Here is a 24,055-nt window from a genome sequence, read left to right on the forward strand (position 1 = left end):
TATGATGAAATTAAATTGCTTCTGCTCTGTATTTGTGCGGTGGCAGGCATTGATGAGTTGTTTTACCTGCTGTTGCACAGTTTCAAAAATACTAAAGTTCAAATTGCATTGCACCATTTTTGGCAGGGCCTTCTGAGATTTCTCCTAAATTTAAAAGCATCCAACCATAAACGTGACAGTACCCACCTAGTAAGTGTTGGAAACACATTCATTTTCCACGTACTTACAAACCCCTTTTGACTCAATTGATCAATAACACATCAAAACAAGCAGCTGTTAAGTAGATTTTAATTGCGATTATGCTTAATGAGATCTGTAATCAAAATGTATTGGCACAAGAAGAATCCTTTGTTTCTTAATTGGCCCCCCACAATAGTAATTTCTTCGTGAGGTTTGTATATTCTAGCAGGGCCGGCTGCTGCGCTAATGAATTTTCAAGTGATGACCAGTATCTCAAACATAAATATTGCCTTTTGATTTTGAAATATGATTCAATTCCTGGTTGTAAGATGCTTTGGTTAGTTCATAGGAGATCTACAAATTTTATACAGTGGAGTTGGCCAGCCACGTATTGTGATGTCCCTTGTGTTCATGAGTTCACTAGCATTAATTAAAAGTTGGTTTAAAATCACCATCTACTGTATTAGGCTCATACGCCTATTTGATCTTTCATGACCTAGTTGGGTCTCTCTTTTCTGCAAGCTATTAGGAAATTGTGGTCCAACAGGTTTTCGTGGGTTCCTAATTGGGGATCTTAAACAATTTCTCCAAGTTAATGTATGGACCATTTGAACATTTTTCCTACCTGAAAAGTTGCACTGTTCATTTTGGCTTGTGGAATTAATGGTTACAAAGCCAGATTTGATTTGCCATTATGACCAGGTAGTCCTTGGGACTTGACCCAAGTTCCTACCGAAAGTTGCTTTCCGACTTCATTTGTGCAAAGAAATTATCCCATGTTTTGCCTACAGTCACACCAGTCAAAATGGAAGTGTTTTCATTATGTACAGAGACCACTGTTACTACATTTCATTTGAAGCAATTTCATAAGTTTCTACAGTTATGCCTCCCATGAAACAAAGACAAACCAGTGATCAGTTACCTAAGTGGATAGATTCTGTACTGATAAACAGGGAGAAAAGCCTAAGGGTCAGGCTGAATGTCATTGCCCAAGTCTGCTTCCTAGGCACACGTTAGTTGGGTTCCAATTGGTCGTACTTGCTAGTGTGCTACTTGAAGTATTCGTCATTCTTTTACCTGTACTAAGTGTAACTGGTTAGATTTGATAGCTGCCTGCATTCATGTTTTTGGCGGATTGGTCCTGGCAGCTGGTGTTATGGTTGCTCTTGGGGAACTGCATTTTAAATATTTCACCATAGAACATACGATAGATCGGGTAAATTCTTTGCAAATGTGTAAATTAATACCCATTTTAGTTGTACATTCATTTTCATTAAAAAAAAATGTATTGTTAAAAAGCAGAACATAGGGAAGTTTGGGAATTAGAGACACTGGCCCCGATATTTATGGGGAGGCAGGGGAGGGTTTTGGGGAGGCTGAAAACTTCTGAAGTGGTCGACAAGGCTGGAGATGCAGAGGTTCTGCCGAACTTAACGACAGGACTTCATTTATCATTTTTTTCCCCGCTTCCTGCTCGGCAACTGGCTAAATTAACAGCCTGGCAGCTGCCAGGAACGAAAACCAATGGCAGGACACAGCAGCCAGGGGATCCTTGGAGATGGTGCCCGGCAATTGGTGGGGTGGGGGGGTCGGCAAACAGGGCAGTGGAGATAGAGGCCATCGGGGATGGGGTGGGCGGAGGTCGGCAAACGCAGTAGGGAGGAGGGAGGGAGGCTGCGACCGGCAGGATGGCAATCAGGAAGGGGGTTGGTGAAGAGAGAGGCTGCGATCGGCAGGGGGAAGGCAGAAGGCTTCCTTGAGAGGCCAGGGGAGCACTCCTCCTTGTGGCCCACAAGGAGTGCTAAAAAAGGCAATTGCCTTGTGGGACTATCAGCTTCCCCCCCCCCCCCAATTCACTGCCGGGTTTCCCAAACCCAGGGAAATTTGCACAGCTGCAATGAATTTTACATCAGGAGCCCGATTTAAATGTGTTAATTATGTTAACACCTTTCCACAGTGGGACGCCCCGATATCCGCCACCAGAAAAAAGGCGTTGTTAGGTGCACGGTGTGTTGGGGACGCGTTCCCCATATTCAAATCTTTAACTCCCCCCCCCCCCCCCCCCCCCCCCCCCCAAAAATCCCCTCTGCTGTCAGTTGGAGGGGGGGTGGGGGAAAGAAGATGGGGGGGTTAATCTTGAAACTATAGAGTTGGTTGGACCATAGGATTTTCTCTGCAGTGCAGGCCAAGAAGCTAGGAATTGCAAAACTGAGTTGCAGCACTATCAGTAGTGGGAGAGTGTAATTACAGTATGGCAAGTTTAGTTTACATGGGATATTTTCATTTATGCATGTGAACTTTGGAATTTAGAGTGGGGATAAAATTTACACCCAAGTGTGACAAAGTAAATAACGAAGTTAGGTTTTACTGTATAAGCAGAAAGTACGCAAGTGTAATATCATCCTGTTTGCAGTAGTAATACATCTAAACATTGGTGCTCAGCACAGAGACCTGATACTGTGTTGGGATTTGCACCAAATTTAACACCCGATATATTCTGATTACTGTTGCAAATGGTTGCGCTAAGAACGAACAATGCCTTGGCCCACACATCTGTAAATATTATATCTCCAATTCTCTAATTCCTTCTCTTACACTGCAAGTCATTCAGAAAACAGTATCATGGTCTAGCAGATTTATTTAGGAAATGCCTCCAGTGACTGCCAGATGATACTTAAATTGCTGTTGCAAGTTGGCTACAGTCAATATTTATCTCTCATTGGCACAATGTATTGCAACACTTGTACCCTTTTGCCAATTTACTTTGATGAGTATGTTTGTACTATTGTCTATCCCAAGATGACGAGTTTTAACAACTGCGATACCATTTTGTCTGTCTTAAGGTTTTATGATTTTTGCTTGAGGTGGTATCTCAATACTACAGGCATGCAATGCTGCTTTTGGTGAAACAGCAATGCCAGAAATTATTGATCGCATCCTTTCATATAGGTGACCACATACAAAATAATTTTACAAATGTTCCTAGCTGTAAACCTAGATAAACATTCAAATGGGGGGGGGGGGGGAAAGTATTGGGCACAAACAGTTTTTCATTTTGGATGCGATGAATGGTTGATTTGCCAGTTTGGCATACCATACTGAGTTAAGTGTTTTTTTTTAGTTCCTTGAATGTTTCTGAATACATAGGAATAAAAATAATTGTAATATTTTGCTTGTTAACTTCAGCTTGCTGGTATCCTAAGGGCATGCCTCTTGTGTGGGAGGAACAGGAGTGTTCCACTCTTTGCTTAAATGCTTAGAAGTTGCTGAATGATTGAAGTTGTTGAACAGCTGTGTGGGTAGTTCTAGAACCGCATTGATAGAGCTCTGGGAATCATTTGTCTGCACCATCTTGTGGGTTGGAAGGGATATATCATTATTTGGTGCAAGCTGATATTTTGGGGGGGGCGGTAAGGAGGAGAGAATCAGTAATTTTGTGAACTTTTCCCTCTGTTTCAGAGACTTCATTTTTACACGTTCTGGGATGTGTATGTCGTGACTTCCACAAAAGGCTAGAATGAGTCAGGAGCTAGAGAAGCTGTAGGGAGAAAATAGCGTGCTTTTATTTTGGAGGATGAAAATCAAATGGGCTAATAGGCCTCCATCCAGATACATCTCGTGCTCTTGTGAAATGTAAAGTAACAGATCTTCACTCTGGGTTTCCTGGAATATTACTAGATTTTTTTTTTGACATTTTTACTGACCACCTGTGGCTTATACTGAGATTTCTCCATACCAAAAGCATGTTCTTTGTTGAAAAGTGTGTAAAAAAATAATGCTAAGGTCATGAGATCTTCCTTCAACCTCTTAATACTTCTTGTTTTTGGTGATGTGAGGCATGATTCATGAGGTGAGAGAGTTTTCTCTGTGCAAGGTGCACCTTGTGGCCCAGCTTGAGAACTGGTGAAACACACCAAAAGGGAGGTAGTTAAGATGCAATGTTAAAACTGAACTGGAGCCCTCTACCAATTAAGCTAGGCAAGCTGTATACTCTTGTAGATTTCTGCACAGTCAGTATAAAGAAAAGTTTCTTAGGCTTCCAGTCAATAGCTTGAAGTGTTTTAACTCTTGAGTTTCCCTGCACCATGCAGATTTATTCCTAGGTTTTGGTGCTGGCTGTTTGGAATTGTGCATAAGAAACCTGAATGATTTGTTTGTTTTCCATCCCTGCACTCATTCATCACGACTTCTTGATAGTTCACTTAAGGTCAGCAATTCAGTGTAGGAAATGGTGAATGCAATTCAGTGACCTACAGATCCGTGGACCAGATGGTTTCTAATTCTGTCATCCTCAAAGTTCATCTTTTTCTTTCCACTACTATGAGATAAGGCAGGGGTTGTCACTAACTTTTAGCCACAGCTACAAGCAAGAAGTTGCCCAAGGGTCACTTCAAAAACTCACTAAGGTGGTGGTGGAATTAATGGTCTGAGTTGGACCAGGACTAGCGACAGGAAATGATACAAGGACCAGAACCCACTAACCACAAGTCCAAAAACTGATGGGGTGGGACCAAAGAATGTCAGAATATAATTTCATGTTTTTTGAGTCCCACATTTCATTGTGCTCCCATCAGTCCCAACTTCAAGAATCTTTCTCCATCCACATCCTCCATATTGCTTGAAAAGTAATCTGTAATTCCCATCTCAATAACCTTGGTCACACTTGCACTCTGCTCAGCAGATCAAATATGTAATTAAAAGACCCAAACAATTCAAAGTGCACCCCAAACCTAAAGAAAAATACAGTTCCCCATGCCCTCTTGATAGATACTGCTATGAACTACCCATTCTGAGCATGGATGATCTACCAAATTGAATATTATATTGGCTTGTACTGCCACTGTAGAGGTCCAGCACCTGACTTGCCTTGTCCAACTTTTTTATGCCAATCTCATCTTACTGGGTTATTGGATGTACCTCCAGCTTCTTCTGCAGTTGAATGGAAGCAGCTAAATTTGTTGCTAGATCTTGCAACTGAAAAAAAGCAGTTTGATGTCATGAAATCTTTGCATTGATTTTCATGTTCTAGGTCAAGTACAAGTGATAGGTTCAGTCATCACATTCTATAATGTTGATGGACATGACACATGTCTACACTATTGACCCTCAAAAGCATGACTCCAGATGACATTAAATTCGTGTTTTTTCTTGACCATGCTGGGGAGGCCATCCTCCCAAGAGCAATACTCAAGAGAACAGCACAAGAAATTTATACTAGTTCTGTCCTCCACTACCTCATTCCACTGATTCTGGCCTTTCAAGATCCACTGGGCATCAAATGTTGGTCCAGCATTGCAGTTCCACCTCTGGCATCAGTAGCCCCTCGCAGAGGTAGATTTGAGCACTGCAACCAACAGTGGTGTCAAAATTCTATCTTTTTTTGGCACTGATTGATGCTGAGAGTTGGGAGCAGTCATTGTTTTGTGAGTACTGAGTGTCAACAGCAGTCACTATTGGCATCAGTGCTGCCCAGTTGCAAATCAAACATTGAGTGATACAAACTTGACCTCTACCAAGTGAATCGCATCAATACCCTTTGCTACAGTTTATTTTTCATTGATGCCAGCCATTACTATTGGTGTTTTAGTTATTGGGATCTTTTGAGTTCTGGAGTTGAGTCTAGAGTATCTTCCATTCTTAGCCTACTCTCCTGCAAAATATTTTCCCAATTGCTATTGATGTTGCTGCCTGAAAGGGCCTTCATTCAAATTGGGGGGAAAAGGAGGGTTAAAGCCATTTCTAGTGTTGCATCCTTTTTGAACTTCTGCATTATGGTCCCTTGAAATGGGATTTGGAAGGTTTGTCTGTTGAGCTCGACTATAAAGATCATTCTTGGACTGTCTCCTTCGGTGTGGAAGGACCCAGTTTTGGTAGTCGTGAACCAGAAACAGAGGAGATGGGGGGGAAAATAACTTGTCTCTGCTGCTGTTCCAAGCCACCACTCTGCCTATCCCACCCTCTGCAAATTCGAAAGATGCAGGATAAAGGATTGGCATAATGCTGTGTGGGTTAATGGAATACCTTCGTTTCTGGGCATGGGGAAAATGTCTGTTGGGGTTCATTGCGTTATCTGTTCAATTCACCCAAGTTCCATGAAATATTCTGCCTATACAGTGGACACCATTGTGATCTTAAAAGTGGATATACTCTCTGATCAGGATTTCATTTCCACTACTTTTTGATTCTCAAACTCAAAATTCCAACTTGTATTTGCGAGAATTGGTTGAATGCGCTTAAAATAGTTCAAAATAGTCTCTGCTCAAGAGACCAGCTAGCTGCCGTTGATGCAGGACACATACTTCCACATAGCGTTTCATCTACAACCGTGTCTGAGGTTCCTTGTGTACGGGAAGAGCTACCACATTTGTTTCAACATCCAGGATGTTTGCCTGGCTGTGGTGTAACTTTTTAAAAAAATACTTAAACCGCTTTTATCTCATTGTGGTTCAGTCCTGAATCATTTTCCAACATCTTGTGCATTCCAGTGAGTTCAATCCTACCTAAAATGTTATATTGTAAACACTTAGTTATTTCACACTTTATTATGTCAAAATATTTCACGGCACTTCATAAAATCGCTTACTTTGAATTGCAATAATGTGCTCTAAATGGTATTACAATAGTAAAATCGAACCGAATTCCATATACTATTTACGATAGCAAAATACTGCAGATGCTGGAAATCTGAAATAACAACAGAAAATGCTGGAAAAACTCAGCAGGCCAGGCAACATCCGTGGAGAGAAAATAGTTGACGTGCCCACCCCCCTTTTTTTTCTCTCCCACATGGCAGCTGTGTCTCATTCTGCCAGAACATTTCACACCAAATCTAGAGCCGTCTTTTGTCTCCACTAGTCCTGTCACCATCTCGTCTCGTTTTGAATACCTCTTAATGTCTCTTCACTTCTTTTGTTCTCTCCCAGCCCTGCCTTTCGATCTATTTCATTTCCTTTCCAGTTTTGAAAAGGGGTTAGACCCGAAACGTCGACTCTATTTTCTCTCCGCGGTTGTTGCCTGGCCCACTGAGTTTTTCCAGCATTTTCTGTTGTTATTCCATATACTATTTAGTTGTCTTAGGTTATTCAGTTGACTGTGGAAGTCCATAGAAGAATTAATGGGTGAATTGGATGAAAAAAGGGTATAATGAAACCCGGAGATTATTTATATTTACAGCTTAATTCTACATTGGCTGCCTGCAAGTGATGGCTTTTCCTTTAGGTGGCTGTGTTGAAATTATTTCTGCTTTTTATGAACAGTGCTGAATTTGAACTCCACCTTTGTGTTCAGGACACCAGGTGTCGTCCAGATGCTCTTCCAATGGTCTTGGGGGTAAAAGCAACACCTAGGGTAGCATTTAAGCTGCACACAAATAAGTACAAATGAGGGCAGCATGGTGGCATAGTGGTTAGCACTGTTACCTCACAGCGCCAGGGACCCGGGTTCAAATCCGGCCTCGGGTGACTGTCTGTGTGGAGTTTGCACATTCTCCCCGTGTTTGCGTGGGTTTCCTCCGGGTGCTCCGGTTTCCTCCCACAGTCCAAAGATGTGCGGGTTAGGTTGATTGGCCATGATAAAAATTGGCCCCTAGTGTTAGGGGGGATTAAATACACGGGGTTACGGGGATAGGGCTTGGGTGGGATGGCTGTCGGTGTAGGGACCGGGTGCTAGGGTTTGGATGATCAGCCATGATCTCGTTGAATGGCGGAGCAGGCTCGAAGGGCCGAATGGCCTACTCCTGCTCCTATCTTCTATGTTTCTATCTAGCTCATCCTTCTGTAGAAACCTAGACTCCCTATCACATCATCTAACTGCTCCTTGATTCAGGCTTTTGCTTCCACTGCCCTTGCAGACAGTTCCAGGTACTGATCAGTCTTTGCTTGAAGCATATTTGTCAGCATTTGTTTTTGACCCGTTTGCACCTATGTCCCTTTTGTCCTACAAGCTCTAGTTTAGCTTCAAGTAGTGTGCTGGATTTATCTTCCCAGGTTGATTGAGTATCCATGCTGAGTTAGCTGACTCAGTGTTGACAATAACTGGGAGTGCTGCAGTTGATCTGTGCTGGTGAGGGAGTAAATTCTTCAGTCACAGTTCCTGTTTCTGAATGTCATCCAGTGACCCCTTTCTGGACAGTACACGTGGGCATCTGGAGAGAACAGGGGTCTGTCTCGCTGTGAATAGTTTACCAACATTCATTTTTTAGGCATACATATCAAGAACGTTCACTTTGGCAAAGTATTCGAGGGATGCAATTATTTGACTCATTTGGGAGGAGAGGAAATTTGGTGGGTGGGGGCAGAGGAAGGAGGAAAAGTATGGCAAGAATCTTTGTGTTTGGTCCAAATATTACCATCACATTTTGAAGTATTTATGGCATATTATGTTTACCTTTGTATTTGTATATAAAAAACGTAAGATTTATTTTCCTTCGATATACTAGACATTGACTGAAAAGGAGAGTTGCTATGCTTTGGGTAACCTGAATTGTTTGGCTTTTTAAAAAAAAAAAAAAAATCTATTTCCTTTTGTTGCTTTTACTGTGCTTGCTTGAAAAAAGCTACAAGTGTGGGCTTAGCTGCTGTATTGATGCTTTGCTTCCTGCTAGACCAAAATCTTTGAGCTGTTTTTTTCTCTCCTATTTCAGGTATTTTTAACCATGCGGTGCCTTCAGTCTCTTCTCATCAGTTTGGAGCCAATTTCAGCAATGTTCCAGTATCTAGTAGCACGATGTTAAGCTTTAACCCACTACAGTCTGTTCCTACTACTTCCCATTCATTTATTTCTATCTCTTCCAGTACATTACCTTCCCCTGAGAGCAGAGTGGCCCCCTACCTTACCCGAGCACCAATGCAGTCTGTACTTAACACACCACCCCCCAATATTTCCTTACCACCTCCACCTCCACTGTTAAATTCAAACAGTTCTGATCCTTCCCTTTTCCGGACTATGTCCTCTGTTAGCGATGGATACTTGCCGTCATCCATTTCTTGCTCCTCTTCAACTGCTTCGCTTCAATCTGCTAACACTGCATTAGCCATGAAGCTTGCATCGTTGCAGCCCAAAGCTTCGCACCCTTCCTTCACAGTGCATCACCCGCCCATGCCACGCTCAGCGCTTGCTCAGTCAGCACCTCCCATTCCTCCGTCCAGCACAAATACATCTGCAATGTGGGTCACACTTGGCATGCAGCCTCCTTATGCTACACATTTCTCTGGGGTTAAGCCTCGATAAGAACTTGCGTACTTTATCAGTCTTATAAGGTAAGGTTAGAAAAATGTGCAAGGTTAACACAAATTATCAGAATGTGTACAGCTATGTTTGTGATATCTTGAGATGCAAACTCTAGCAGTGTAAAAACTTGACAATTTTGTAAAATTAAGACATCTGGAATGTCATTTACAGTTTAGGAATGGTCTGTTTTTCTTGGTATAGTGTGTGCATGTGCTTAAAACAGAAATGCAGCTACAGATATCTCCATCAATAAAGAGAACTGCTTTTCAAGACTAAGTTGCAACAATAATGTACTGGCTTTATATTAATTGTCATGGCATTTTAAAATTCAGTATTGCAATCTGGCTAGTCATTTGGGTTTCATAATATAGGTTGAAGACCTATCTTTATTGTGATACTGATGCCTTAAGTGGAAGTTTGCTCATTAAATGAAAATTTCATTAACATTTTGCTGTTCAGCTAGTATTAAATTTAAGCCTGGGGTGTGTGAATCTCCAAACTTAATAGTTGATCATCTGTATCAAACTGTTGAATAGAGTTGCTGTCATTGATGCTTAAAGGTGAATGGGGAATTATTGGTTTTTAAATCTGAAATATGGTGCAGTTACTAATGGAAGATAGATAATGTACTTTTTCCCTTTTATCTCTAGGTAATTAGGAATTCTACCTCAAAACAATGTGACCTATGCAAGGACAATGTGGACCAACTTCATCCACTTCCATCAAACAAAAGGTGCTTGAGTGGCCTGCAAACATTGTTTTGCTTCTTTACTACTGGAAAATAAAAGCAAATACATTCTACTGTGAATTGGTTTTAGTGTTGCTGCAAAACAATTGGCTCCTGTTGTATGGTGTTTTAGAAACTATTTATCTTTTTTCCAAGTGATTGGGACTAGTCATTGTTCCAGCAAGCCTATAGAGGCTTGAAGTGTGAAGTGCAGCGCACACCAGCATTCATTTGTTAGCCGGCTGTTGGTGCTATTTTAACCATCACAAACTGTGCCTCTGTGGGTTCTGATCCCTGGTGCTTATTATTCTGAAAGGTTGAAAACTGAATTGTTAGCTGAGACGAGTTGCTCAGCAACAGGTGATATCCTTGTAATATTTTGCATCGCTTGTTAACAGTTTGGTACTTGATGCAAATGTTGCTCAGCCGCCTTCAGTTTATTTTATACAAGTACGATCCGGCTCGTCTCTTCCTCCGATTGTCTCTGGTCTTTTTGTATGTTAAGTGGTAGTTCATGACAACACAAAAATACTGTCATCACTGTCCTTTTTTCATTAATTTAATGGTGTTTTATAGCATTGTAAATTGCCGTTGAAAACAATGTAATCTAATACCATTAGATAAAGATTTATTATACATTTGAATTATTGCTGTGTGTAATTTTAATTGTAAGCAATAGCACATTAGTTTTCTGGTAAATTTAGTATACAATGAACTGTAAATTTTACCTACACATTTTGTTCAAGAAATATGTATTATGTATAAACAACCCAAGAGAGCAAAATGTGAAAAGGAAGACTAAAATTTAAAATGCAGTGGGATTTCATAAGACTGTAGGTCATTTTAAAAATGTATTTAAAAATTTCTTTTTCACAGTTTTATACATTCAAGGTGGAACATCTTTACTAATGCAGTTTTAAAAAGTACATCAAGCTTTTTAATATCCTTACAAAAGTTCAACTTTCTGGTTTAAAAAATTCAACATTGGATTGTGCTTGAAGCTACATGGTTTTTTCTTTTATCAAATTATTTAAAAAGCTGTTTTTAAAGGTCTGAAGCAAAGAAATTGCAGTAATTTTTTTCATGTAATTGTATTCACTAACCAAACAGCAGTAAGACCAATGCCAAGCATTTTTGTAAGTATAATAAAATGATTAAAATATGTAACTGAGGGTGACTTAAATGTTTTTAGGCCAGCAAAGAGCTGTGCTGTCTGTCTCCAGGTGGAGCTGATTCACGTGCCCTGTATTTATTGCAGTGCAGCACACAGGATCCCATATATCTTTTTTAAAAAACATTATCCAGCATGTTAAGTAAATATAAAACCTATAAAGAGGGGAGGGGCCGGGGGGGGGCGCTGTGGGGATGGTGGGGTGGGAGGAAACTTATTCTTCAGTTCTGCTGACTGTTTTGAAACCACATTGCAGTTTAAAAAACTGTTGTATTTTACCTGAGGGAATTAACTGTTTTTGCTTTTTGGAATGTCCAGAAGGTTGTTTAGTTTTAGTGGTGGCTGTGGGAATTTGAGTTTGTGACTGAGTAATCGTAATAAAATGAAAGCTTGTAAAAGTGTGAGCAGAAATGTTGGCTTTTTACAGTACGGGGGAATCGTGGTTCTTCCGAGAAGTTGCGTTTGATGGTCCTCCGATGTGCATGCACCTTGTTGCATGACTAGCACTAAAATAGTGACACATGTCCTACAGGTACATGTTCAGTGCTACATTATGCACAATATAGTTAAAGTAGTAAGTGTTCAAGTGCAAATGCTGATTGGACACCTTCCACTGACTGGTTACCAGCGTCAGTGCTTAGTCATGTTAATGTTTTGACCTTTTACTTGAAACTAATATTTATTCAAGTTTAAAATACCATACCGTAGTACTGTAGAGAGTTTTACTTCCCTTTCTCTATTCTGACGTATTCCGGGCAAGACCCCATGAAATGTGTCATGAGATCTTTCTTGGGAAGAATAAAGATTACTGGAACGCAATCTTTTGTGTTCTTCCTTTTTGAAATAGCTAAGAGGGTAATTGAACTAGGAAATAGTTGACTAAAATTAGACCTTTAGTCTGTTACTGGTACAGATGCAATAGTTATCAGGTGTTATAAACTCTGCTTTTGAGGTGCAACAAGTCAAATAAAATAAAATCTAGAGTACTGTTCTATTGAAATAGACACTACAAGAGTATGAAATCTGAATTATCCAATAATATGGTGTTTGGTTGGATTTCAATCCCATAGAACCTACTTTGTAGAGTCCAGTGATTTTGACTGTTGACTGCAGATGGATTATTTGGGTAATACATTCTACCCAGTAATTTCATGGAAGCATATATAGGAAGGTGATGAGTCAATTATAAATTTGACTTCATTTTTGTACAATGTGACAAAATCCACACTAGTACTTGGTAGATAGCTAGCTAACCAGTAACTATAAAACATCAAAACAATGGCAGGATGTTCTCATAAGTAGCCTTAAATTTGTAGGTATATTGAGGTGTAATTACGTGCTGTGAAAACTGAGCCATATAACTTAATAGAAAAAAGGTGCATTTATGTCATTTTATGTTGGTTTATAGTAATAAACAAAACTGCTTTTCATGAGCAGTCAAAAATCAGTTTGTACAATCCATTGGGGGTGCCTCTGTCATGCAGAAACTGTAAATGAGATTGCCCCTTAAGAATTAAACGTCTATTGTGATCTGTACACTATTTATCAAGTTCAGTTTACTGTAAGGAAAATCTTCTGTACAAAGTAATACCTATTATTTTAATATATATTACCAAAATGCCTGAGATATATTAGAAACTATTACCTAATTTTCTTTAGTATACCCAAATACATTGGAGGACATTTTTTTTCTGTTCGTAACAAAATCGTACATTTAATATTTCGGAAAAAGGAAACTAACCCTTTTCAAGTGTTTCTGTGAACTATCAAGGCACAGATGACATCTTTCAGCACTGAAAGGTAATGTCCATCATATGCTGGATTTTAAATGTTAATTGTATTTTACATATTTCTTTCACTCCCCCTGCCCCCCGTGCACTTAAGGGTATTTGAACATAGTTTTACATTTTTTTTAAATGCTTATGTTGGGAAAAACAATTGAGATACAAGTATATTTTAATCCTCTTGCACTGCATTCTGAATGAGCATTTAAAACAATGAATATGTAAATGTCTAAATTCATATTTTATAACACTTTGCAACTTCATGTAAATGGTGCATTAAGTAGCCTGTTTCAGTTGAGATTACATGGGTGTTATGCTTATTTGAAATTAACTACACAATTAATACAAATTAAAATGCAATAAATTCCATAAATATGAAGTGTGCTGTGATTGTGGAATATGATGAAGGGGATTACAATATAGTGTTAAGACTCCTGATTATTTCAGGCACATTATCCCCAAAATGTTTACAAACAGGAGTTAGGACTGTTAATAATTTTGCAAATTTCTTGAATTGAAAAGAAAATACCGTAGTTGTGAGGTGTAAGAATCTGAACTTTGTAAAATGTTTTGCCTCCAGACTCCCCTTATTTTAAACTCTATATAAGCTTTTGGCATCTCGGACATAGGTTTTCATCAGTTTGGAGTATTGGATCAGAAGGCTCCATGTATCCTGTGTAAGATGGACGTTACCTTTAAATACACAAGTGGAAGATGAATCAGATATTCTTTGCACTTGTACCATACCGTGTCTCTTTGTGGCTATAGCTTATATTGTACAATGCTGCTTGGTGTGGAAGAATAAAAAAATGTTGTCCTAAATAAACACAATGTTAAGGAAATAAAATCTGTGGTTATTTAAAAACTCAGTGAATATACACAAGTCATTCAATATGTACAGATGAGAAGCTGATATCGCTCAGGAATTGGCTTGTTACTATTTTGACATGGCTGTAGAATTTGAAATATAACTAGATATATTGACAGTTCGGTTGGCTTTTCAAATTTTCATAATGTAGACTTGGTGCATATACTGTTTGGTAGGGAAAGGGATGTTTTGTGATTACAATGGCCTAGTGCTTATTAAATTGTGAAATTTGTGAAGGTTAAATGGCAAGCATTCTAAAGATCTTGTAGTGTTTTTCTTTATGTACTGTAATGTTATAGTGGAACTGCTCTTTAATTTTTTTTTGCCATTCCACCCTTTTCTAGGATTGTAAAGTACTGTAAATCCAGTTAAGTTGCTACTACTACTAAAATGTTTTTTTTGGATGAATAAATTTTCTTCATGGCAGTTTTGACATTTTACCCCCAAATTATTCTTGAATTTTGTCTTTGGTGTTTGCTTTGCCAAGAAATTATGCTTTTATGGTTTTTTTTTGCTTTTTAATAAAGTTGTGTATTTCTAAATATATAAATGGTTGTATTAATTATTGAAAAAATATTTTTAGAACTAAAAACTTGTAGGAAATTCCAACTCCAAACACAGCTGTTTTTAAACAACAAATGAAGTCACAGTTGCATGTGGTGTTGCACAGCTTTAATGTCGAATAATCAACCTATCTACTCAATTCCAAATTATTTTCATTGCCTGTAGATGCAGTTGTGCCACAGTTGCAGCAGTAGTAATTCTGTACAGTACAATTTGATCATTTCTGAATATTCTTCACCTTTACAGTAAAATGATGGTAAACAAAAATGTTTTAATAGTCTTCCCTACTTGGGTGGATGTAAAAGATTCCATAGCACAATTCAAAGAGAAGCAGAGGCATTCTGTGTCCTGGCAACATCCACACCTCACCAATACCAGCAAAACAGATAAACTATCAGTTAAAATAACAAAACGCTGGAAAAAATCAGCCAGCCAGGCAACATCCGTGGAGAGAGAAACCAAGTTAACATTTCAGGTCGAAGACCCTTCGTCAGAACTTAGAAAAAAGCAGGAAATTAAACGGATGAAAAAGCAAGTTTGGGGGCTGGGGATGAAAGAACAAAAGGGACGGTCTGTGTGAGGTATTGAGATATTCAAGGTGAGACGAGATGGTAATAGGATAAGTAAAGAGATAAAGGATGGCTCTAGATGAAGTGTGAAATGTGCTGGCAGAGTGAAAGACAGTGGCCATGTGGGAGAGGGAACAAAAAGGAAAAGGCACAAACCAAAAGTGGATTAAAAAATATATAAAAATGTGATGAGAGCCAAGGTTATGATCTGAAATTGTTGAACTCAATATAGAGTCCGGAAGGCTGTAAAGTGCCTAATCGGAAGAGGTGCTGTGGAACAATGCAGGAGGCTGAGGTCTGAGTGGGAATGGAGCAGTGAATTGAAATGACAGGTGACCAGAAGCGCTCGGGTCACCCTTATGGACTGAATGGAGGTGTTCAGCAAAGCGGTCACCCAATCTAGAGGAGACCACACCGTGAGCAGCGAATACAGTCTACTAGATTGCAAGAAGTACAAGTAAATTGATGTTTCACCTGGAAGGGGTGTTTGGGGCCCTGGACAGTGGGATAGTTTATCATTTGTGTTGTGCAAATTGGCTGCCTGTGTACATGATTACACTTCAAAAGTAATTAATAGGCTGAGAAATACTTTGGGATGTTCTAAGGATGTGAAAGGTGCTTTATGCAAGTTCTTTAAGCAGTCTTGCAGATTCAGCTGTGGCTCACTGGTAGCATTCTCATCTGAGTCAGAAGGTTGTGGCTTCACATCCCACTCCAGATAATTGAGCACAAAATCTAGGCTGACACTCCAATGTAGCAATCGGAAGTGCAGTAAAAGATCCCATTGCACTTTTTCCTGAGGTACTGGCAACTGGTAAAATTCCACCTATTTGGAGGGAGACTAAAATAATTGCCCTCCTGAAGCAGGGGAAGAATCCACCCAGTCTACTTTGCACTTGTTACAAAGTGCTGCAGAGGCTACTACTCCACAGACTAGCCCCCATCATCGAGCCAACTATTCCTAAGGAACTTGATCCAGAAACTTGCCGGATCCACATGGGGAAGCAAACCCTCTGTACAGCAGCACTCACCCTGGTGTACTCTACAGCAGTTATCAAATTCGTTGACGTCCAGCTGAATTCTACTGAGAATTATCACTAGTACACCTTTATCAACGTATACTACAACAGTGACTACACTTCAAATTTTATTTTTGACACTTAGGATGTGCTGCACTGTCAGAAAGGCTGTATTTTGGAAGAGGTTAAACCAAGGTCCTGTTTCCCCCCTCTGGTGGATGTAAAACAATCCTATGACATGATTCAAAAAGCAGGGGAGTTCTCCCTACTGTTGTGGCCTTTATTTATCCCTCAACCATCACTAAAACAGATTTTCTGGTCATTACCTCATTGCTGTTTGTGGGACCCTGCTGTGTGCAAATTGGCTGCTGAGTTTCCATACATTAAAATATAGTGTCTGCACTTCAAAAGTACATTGCATATGAAACACTTTCAGATGTCCTCAGCTCATGACACGTGCTATGTAAATGCAAGTTCTTCAAATAGTTTGATCTTTTTCCATCACCAGAGCACATCTCAGATTGAGATCTATGTCTTTCACACTGCTGTATTGACTGCCTGGGTCTAACAATTAACCCTGAAAACAGCAAATTGTTTACAGGGTAGTAAGTAAGATATGCACTCTGTTGTCTGTTAGGTAAAAAATATCAACACGACTATAGTATAGGCTTAAGCAGATTTATTTACAATATGAATGATTCACAGAAGCAAAGCTCTAGACAAAATACTATACAGCCCAAGTGATAAGGCTGATGGGTCATCAGGTAACTTCCTGAAATAACTCTCTTGCTGTAGTACATTGCACCCAATTGTATACTGAAATGCTGACCATGAAGATTCTTGTTTTAGACTACTTTCAAGATTGAAACACAATCAGAATCTCACGGTCATAACATCTTTGTGAATAATTGCTTGGGGTCACAGTTGCCACCTGCAGTTTTCCTACAACATCAAACTACTTTATAACACAACAATCATGCAGCTCCTTTTAAGTTTTTCAGCCATTAAATTGCCATGGTACATAGACTAAGCTTGTATAGTTGAAATCACTTTTTACAACAAACTACTGCAAGGCTGCTAATGGACTAGCTGTTGAAACTAAAGATTTTAATTAGGATTCAAACACTGCTTCCCCACCCCCAAAGAATATCTATTTTGACTAATTTTTGATCAAAGAATTCTATGCTTGAGACAGGTTTTCAATAAATATATGAAAAAGCAGAAATTCAGTAAGGTTCAGGGAGATACGTAATTCACACCTGAATCATGATCTGATACTTCAGGGAAGCAGCACACAAGATCAATGCTGTTCAGCACTAAACTTGCCCAGATGTCAAAACTCAAGTCAATAAGATCTTTGAGACCTCTGATTGTAGACTGAAGTAGAGAATGTGAAGCAGAGCTAGCCAATGCTTCCAAAGATGTGGCTGAACCCAAGGTTTATGGAAGTTGAGTAAAAACAGTTACATGGGATGTCCAACCCCTTAATTTCTCCTAGAATTTTAAGCCAAAAGACTTCTAAAATTGCCAAGACCTATTTTAAAGTTAATCTTTATAGGAATCGACTATCCCTATTAGTCTCAAAACAAATGTTCCTTAACCCAGTCATCTGTGTAAGAAATAATATATTCAAAAAACACAAGAGGTCTATCAAACATCTTGAATAGAAAAGATAGGTTAACACAGACAGAATACCAAGAATATAGGAAGAGCAGGGAAAAGAATGATGAGGTGGTTACATCAGACAAAAGCCCAAGTTCATTACAAACTTACTGATGTGCAATGTGTTAGTGAGGGAAGCCATTGAGGATTTTCCTGGTAGATTTGGATTTGAGTTTTTTGGTACAGTATATATGAGGTATAAATGCAGATACTTAAATAATCTCTTCCCTCGCTCCCTTCATAGCCAGATCGTAAATTCATTCTTTTCCATTGGCATTGGAGGTAGTTAAACAATCAGCTGTAATGAGTACTGTAAAAAAGTTGCTTGATCTGTATAGGTTATTGAATGTAAAGCACACAACTTTTGTTTCAATTACTTGCAAATGCTACTGTTTGAAATGTAATTGCCTATTTCAGATTTAATTATTTTAAGCCTTTTGCTGCTGCTGTTACTGTATCTTAAGACAATGTTTCTCTGTTAACCAATGTTCTATCCACATCCCAACACATGGAAAGCCAATTTGGTGTGGGTTCATCAGCCTCTTAAGTAGATAGGTTCGCATTCTAACAAAAGTAAAATACTGTGGATGCTAGAAATCTGAAATAAAACAGAAAATGCAGGAAACACTCAGCAGGTCAGGTAGCTTCTGTTTAGAGAGAAACAGATTGATGGCCTTTCATCAGAACTGGAAGATGCTAGAGATGAACACCTTTTAAGCAATTCCAGAGCCAGGGGAAAGGAGTGCATGGAAAGAACAAAAGGAAAAGGTCTGATAGAATAGAGGGCAGGAGTGATTACATGGCAAATGGGATAACAGGGCAAGGCAAAAGGATGTGATAATGGGACAAGTAAAGAAACAAAGGATGGGTCCAGAGGAGAACTATCATTCTGGTTGAACTGGCTATTCTGTCTTGCATTTGAAGTATATCCATATTAATTATGCCTACAGGTGTTGTGTAAATGGGGGGGAAATATACCATAGCACTCACCCAGTTTCTAATTTGCCTTCAGCAATGGCCATTTCAGATTGTTCAGCAGTGGGCTGTGCCCTCTTGCCAGTGCTTTTATACTTGGGTAATTTAACTGATTCTTCAGAGTTTTATTTAGCAAAAGTTGATTTTAGTGACAGTTGACTGAAGATTATTGGTGCCACACATTTTCTTAGGGTGGGATTCACATTCCATTCTTCAGTATTTTTTTCATGGAAAAATGTTCATGCCCAACAATGAAACCTTTTTGCTTTATTTTAATGTTGGAATTCAATTTCAATGGAATTTCATTTCAATGAAAGCTTCTACATTATGGCAGTACAGAGCACAAATGTACAAGTGAGGTTCAAAGGTCACAAAACTAATATACATGCAAATTTAAAATTATATTTACAGTCATGGTCACATTTAGCTACAAAGGAAGGTCGCACCTCCCTGGTGGAGTTACTGTCTAAGTTTGTGTATGGAGTATTTACGTACATAAACCACCCTTACAATTAAGTATCTTCAATCAGTAATAATTATTTTTCTATCGTGTAACTAAATCGCCACTTAAAATGAAATCTTTAGACACTCATCAGTGATGGTTTAGCCCAACCAACAGAAATGTTTGGTAAAACTGAAGTTCACAGTCAGAGTCCAATGGACACTACGTGCAATTTCAGAGAAACTCAACAAAGGCACAGACATGATGGACCGAATGGCCACCTGTGTTGTAAATTTCAATGATTCTATGAAAAGCATTTACCTACAAAATTTTCTAAAACTGGTACAAAAACATAAATAGCACCCAATTCAAATCATTCATTTGGTCTTTTTTTTAAACTATAAAAACGCTGCATTACATTCACTAAGACCCCCATGAATAAGTACACCACAGTTCATATGTACTAAAAAAAAACACAAATGCTGGAAATCTGAAATAAAAACAGAAAATACTGGAAAAGCACAGCAGGTCTGTCAGAATCTGTAAAGAGAAAAAAAAAAACAGGTTAATGTTTTGGGTCCTTTGTCAGAACTAATTTCTTTTATGCTCCGTAGAAACGTACTTCAGTTTCACAACGATTGTCAATTTGTTACAAAGAGAAGCAGAGATCGGAGAAGACATTTGGTCTGTCTAGTTCATCCTTCCATGCAAGCCCACATTAGCCCACCCCAGAGCGCGAGCCGGAGAGGAGAACAGTTTCAAAAGAGCGCGAGCCGGAGAGGAGAACAGTTTCAAAAGAGCGCGAGCCGGAGAGGAGAACAGTTTCAAAAGAGCGCGAGCCGGAGAGGAGAACAGTTTCAAAAGAGCGCGAGCCGGAGAGGGAACCCGGTTACCAGGACGCCAAGTGGGACAGCCAGGGGTAATGTGCAGGCCGGCCAGGTGTGTGGAGGAGACACGCAGGCTACTAGAGTCACCAGCGCCATGGAGAGGACATTAAAGAGTCGCTGTCGGCCCAGTAGATGGCGTCCGTAGACTGTCGGGCAGAAGTGCGGGAAAGGCGGAGCGAGACGAGAGCGGACCCTATTGTGATGGCGCCGATTAAAATGGCTGCCGTCCTTGTGGGCTCCGTGCGTACCAGCAGCTAAGTGTCCTTTGCTGCTTGGTGCGCTCGGCTCGTTAAGAAAAAAGCATTTCACTAACTGGATTTCACTTGTTGTATTTGGTTATGTGCCAAATACAAATTGAAATTGAATGTAATTGCTTCTGGAATTATTCCAGGGTTTTTGCATCCACTGCCCTACCTGGAAGGGCATTTTGCATGAAGTGCTTATAACTGTGCTGAACTTGCTTTTTACCAATTTGTACATATATCCCAAAGGTTTAACTTACAGAAGTCCTATGAATTAACCTTTTATGTTCCACAGTGTCTTATATATATTATGTCTATATACAACGCCTCACCCCCACCCCGGCCACCCATGCTTTCAAGCCAGATGTCTGGGATGAGCCTCCAGGTCCTGGGTGTTTCCTTTGTGCCTTGGTGATCAGAACTGAACAATACTCAAGGTGTTTGTGGTGTATGTGCCTTTAAGTGCAATTGTGGTGTATGTGCCTTTAAGAGCCCCAGGTGTGCGTAATGCCGGTAATTGCCACTTGGGCTATATAAGCCTGTGTATTGTGTATATCCTTTAGAACCCCCCCAGACTTGCTTAGTAAATACCTATGAACCAACTCCTGTCTTCAGTGTCTTTATCTACACACGGACACTACAGTGGCGACGAAGTGGAAACGGACTTACCTGCAATTCGGCAGCACCTCAAGGACATCGATTCCTCCAGCATCCAGAAGACTCAAGGAAGTAATAGAAACTGTGGTTTCACCAGCTGGCCAAGCTGGTGGCAGGTACTGCGCTAATCCTTCCTGGGCGTCAGGCTGGGGCTCCAGCGGCAGGCTCTACAGCTGAGACAGGCAGCGAAATCGGAGGCAAGCAATAACGGACTGGGAGGGTGCACTCGGGAGACAGCCGGCGCGGCAAGCAGGTCAGCATTTAGACCTCCGTCGGGAACGAGTCTCCAACAGTGAATAAACGGAAACCACAGTAAAACAGCGTTGTTATCAGTAGCAGCGGCGGGAATGCGCAGGGAGCGCCATATCGTTGCTACAGAGAGAAAAAAAAAAAAGCACGGGAAGCGCCATATCTTTTTTGAAATGCCTAAGTCTGGCAATATTGATGCTTTTGATAACGAAACAGAGCCTAACTTTGGCAATATTGATGTTTTTGATAACAAGATAGAGGATTGGACCACATATGTAGAAAGAGTGGAGGTGTTTTGCACCGCAAATGGAATAGAAGATGAAAAAAAAGCTTCAGTGCTTCTGGATCTAATGGGCGCAGAAACATACAAGCTGTTACGCAACTTAATCACTCCAGCCGAACCGATGGACAAGAATTTTGAGGAGATTGTTGATACCCTACACTGCCAATTCAAGGCAGGACTGGCAGATTCTCTGCAAGACAAATTCATCTGCGATCCCCTAAGTGTAGAAACACAAAAAAAGGTATCTTCTGGAAAAGATTTAACACTGGACAAGGCTTTCAGTGCAATAGGAGCGGCAAAGATACAGCAAAGGCCACAGGACTTCGGCACCCATGAAATGACACGGGGTTTCGAGAGATGTTATCGCTGCGGCAGATCCAACCATGACCAGAGGGATTGTTGGTTCAAAGAAAAAGCATGCAGGCGATGCGGAAAGATGGGACACACTCCACGTGTATGCCGATCTGAAAATAAAAAATCCACTAACGGGAAAAGAATCAATAAGGAAAAGCACAGAAAGGTACAAATGATGACGGACAGTAGCTCCAAAGACCAGAAGAGCGATAGCGACTCCGGAAACAAGAGACTAAGCTCTCTCAAATTACATAATGTAATTGCCAATGAAGATTACCAGACCATTTGGGTTACCCTCATAATAGCAGGGTCCCCAGTTAAAATGGAGCTAGATACAGGATCAGCTCTAACCGTAATAAATCGACGAGATTACGAGAGGCTATTTTCGCATATACCTCTAAAAGACACATCCATTATCTTAAAAACATATACGGGGCAGAAAGTATACCCCAAAGGAAAAATAAAGGTGCCTGTGGTATACAACGGCAAAGAAATACAAAAGTTGTATTTATACATTCTACAAGATGGTGGTCCACCGTTGTTGGGACGTGAATGGATAAGGAAGATACGTTTAGACTGGCACTCCATTCAGGCACTGACGGTGACCAGTAAGGAAAAAAACAATGATGACATCATACCTGAACGATTAAAAGACATCTTGGCCAACGCCAAAGAAGTGTTTCAAGAGAAACTAGGAACCTTGAAAGGCATCACCGCCTCAATAAAAGTGGAAGATGCAGCAATTCCAAAAATTTTTAAGGCAAGACCGGTGCCATACGCAATACGTCCGGCAGTTGAGGCAGAGCTGGAGAATTTGGAAAAGGCAGGCGTATTATCCAAAATAGATTGAAGCGAATGGGCAACACCCATCGTTCCAGTCATGAAAAAAGCATTGAAAAATAACTCTGAGGAACAGAGAAAAATTCGCATCTGTGGGGACTTTAAGGTGACTGTAAACCCGGTCCTTCACACGGTACAGTATCCTCTTCCGAGGATAGAAGATATTTTCGCCTCACTATCCGGAGGAAAACGTTTCACAAAAATTGACTTGGCACAGGCATATCTACAGATGGAGGTTGAGGAGACCTCTAAAAAGTATCTCACAATAAACACACACAAAGGCCTGTACCAGTACAATCGACTGGTTTTTGGAGTAGCATCAGCTCCAGCTATCTGGCAAAGAGCTATGGAGCAAGTCCTGCAAGGGATTCCGGGGACTCAGTGTTACCTAGACGACATCCTTATAACAGGAGAAAACGACAACGAGCACCTTGCCAATTTGGAGCAGGTGCTCACTAGGCTGAAAGAACGGGGCCTACGAGCAAATCGCCCCAAGTGCGAATTTTTCCAAAATCAGATATCATATTGTGGCCACATAATTAATAAGGAAGGGTTGCATAAGTCACCTGAAAAAATTGAAGCAGTTATAAAAGCCCCAGCACCTGAAAATGTTTCACAATTGAGGTCATTCCTGGGATTAATAAATTACTATCATAAATTTTTACCGAACTTATCAACTATTCTACACCCTCTTAATGATCTTCTACACACAGGAGTGATTTGGAAATGGAACGAAGACTGTAAACGTGCCTTCCATAAATGTAAAGACTTAATCACATCCGAGAAAGTTTTGGCTCATTACAACCCATCACTACCAATCAGACTGGCGTGCGATGCATCCCCTTACGGCATAGGAGCGGTATTGTCCCATAGAGTCCCTGATGGCTCGGAACGGCCGATAGCTTTTGCGTCACGCTCATTGAACTCAGCTGAGCGTAACTATTCCCAGATAGACAGGGAAGCACTCAGCCTGGTATGGGGAGTGAAGAAATTCAACCATTACCTACACGGACAAAAATTTACCTTGCTGACTGACCATCAACCCCTCATCTCCATATTCAACCCTAAGAAAGGTGTCCCCATTATGACGGCACAAAGACTACAGAGGTGGTCCCTTTTTCTAGGGGCACACCAATACAACATTGAATACAAAGGGTCAAAACAGCATGGGAATGCTGACGGTTTATCGCGCCTGCCGTTGCCAACGATAGAAGAGGCACCTACAGTAGACCCAGTAGAGATATTCCACTCTACCATAGTGGAATGTCTACCGGTGACAAATTCTGCCATTGAAAGGGAGACCAGAAATGACCCTACTCTCTCACGGGTCTACGATTTAACAATGAAGGGATGG

General features: G+C 40.3%; 2 protein-coding genes across 8 annotated transcripts in view; one reads left to right on the top strand and one right to left on the bottom strand.

The window, feature by feature from the left end:
• The window catches only part of dot1l (DOT1-like histone H3K79 methyltransferase), a 98,726-nt gene extending 84,218 nt beyond the window's left edge, over positions 1-14,508 (top strand). For 3 of the 5 annotated variants that reach the window (XM_086004666.1, XM_086004662.1, XM_086004663.1), the window contains 2 exons: positions 8,822-9,437; positions 10,059-14,508. In XM_086004666.1, coding sequence (XP_085860792.1) covers positions 8,822-9,408 — 587 coding nt within the window. In that variant the 3' untranslated portion in view covers positions 9,409-9,437; positions 10,059-14,508. The remainder of the gene's footprint in view (positions 1-8,821; positions 9,438-10,058) is intronic. The other 2 variants (XM_086004664.1, XM_086004665.1) reach the window with 1 other exon arrangement.
• plekhj1 (pleckstrin homology domain containing J1) overlaps positions 1-24,055 on the bottom strand; it is a 74,155-nt gene that overhangs the window by 13,749 nt on the left and 36,351 nt on the right. The window contains exon 7 of one of the 3 annotated variants that reach the window (XM_086004668.1): positions 16,775-19,729. The exons of the other annotated variants lie outside the window; for them this stretch is intronic. The gene's annotated coding sequence lies outside the window, so the exon portion shown is untranslated. Of the gene's footprint in view, positions 1-16,774; positions 19,730-24,055 lie in introns of those variants that run through there. 3 annotated transcript variants of the gene reach the window in all.

This window comes from Somniosus microcephalus, chromosome 13 (assembly GCF_052327205.1).
Source record: "Somniosus microcephalus isolate GS21.2 chromosome 13, FLI_Smic_1.0, whole genome shotgun sequence".
Lineage (NCBI taxonomy): Eukaryota > Metazoa > Chordata > Chondrichthyes > Squaliformes > Somniosidae > Somniosus > Somniosus microcephalus.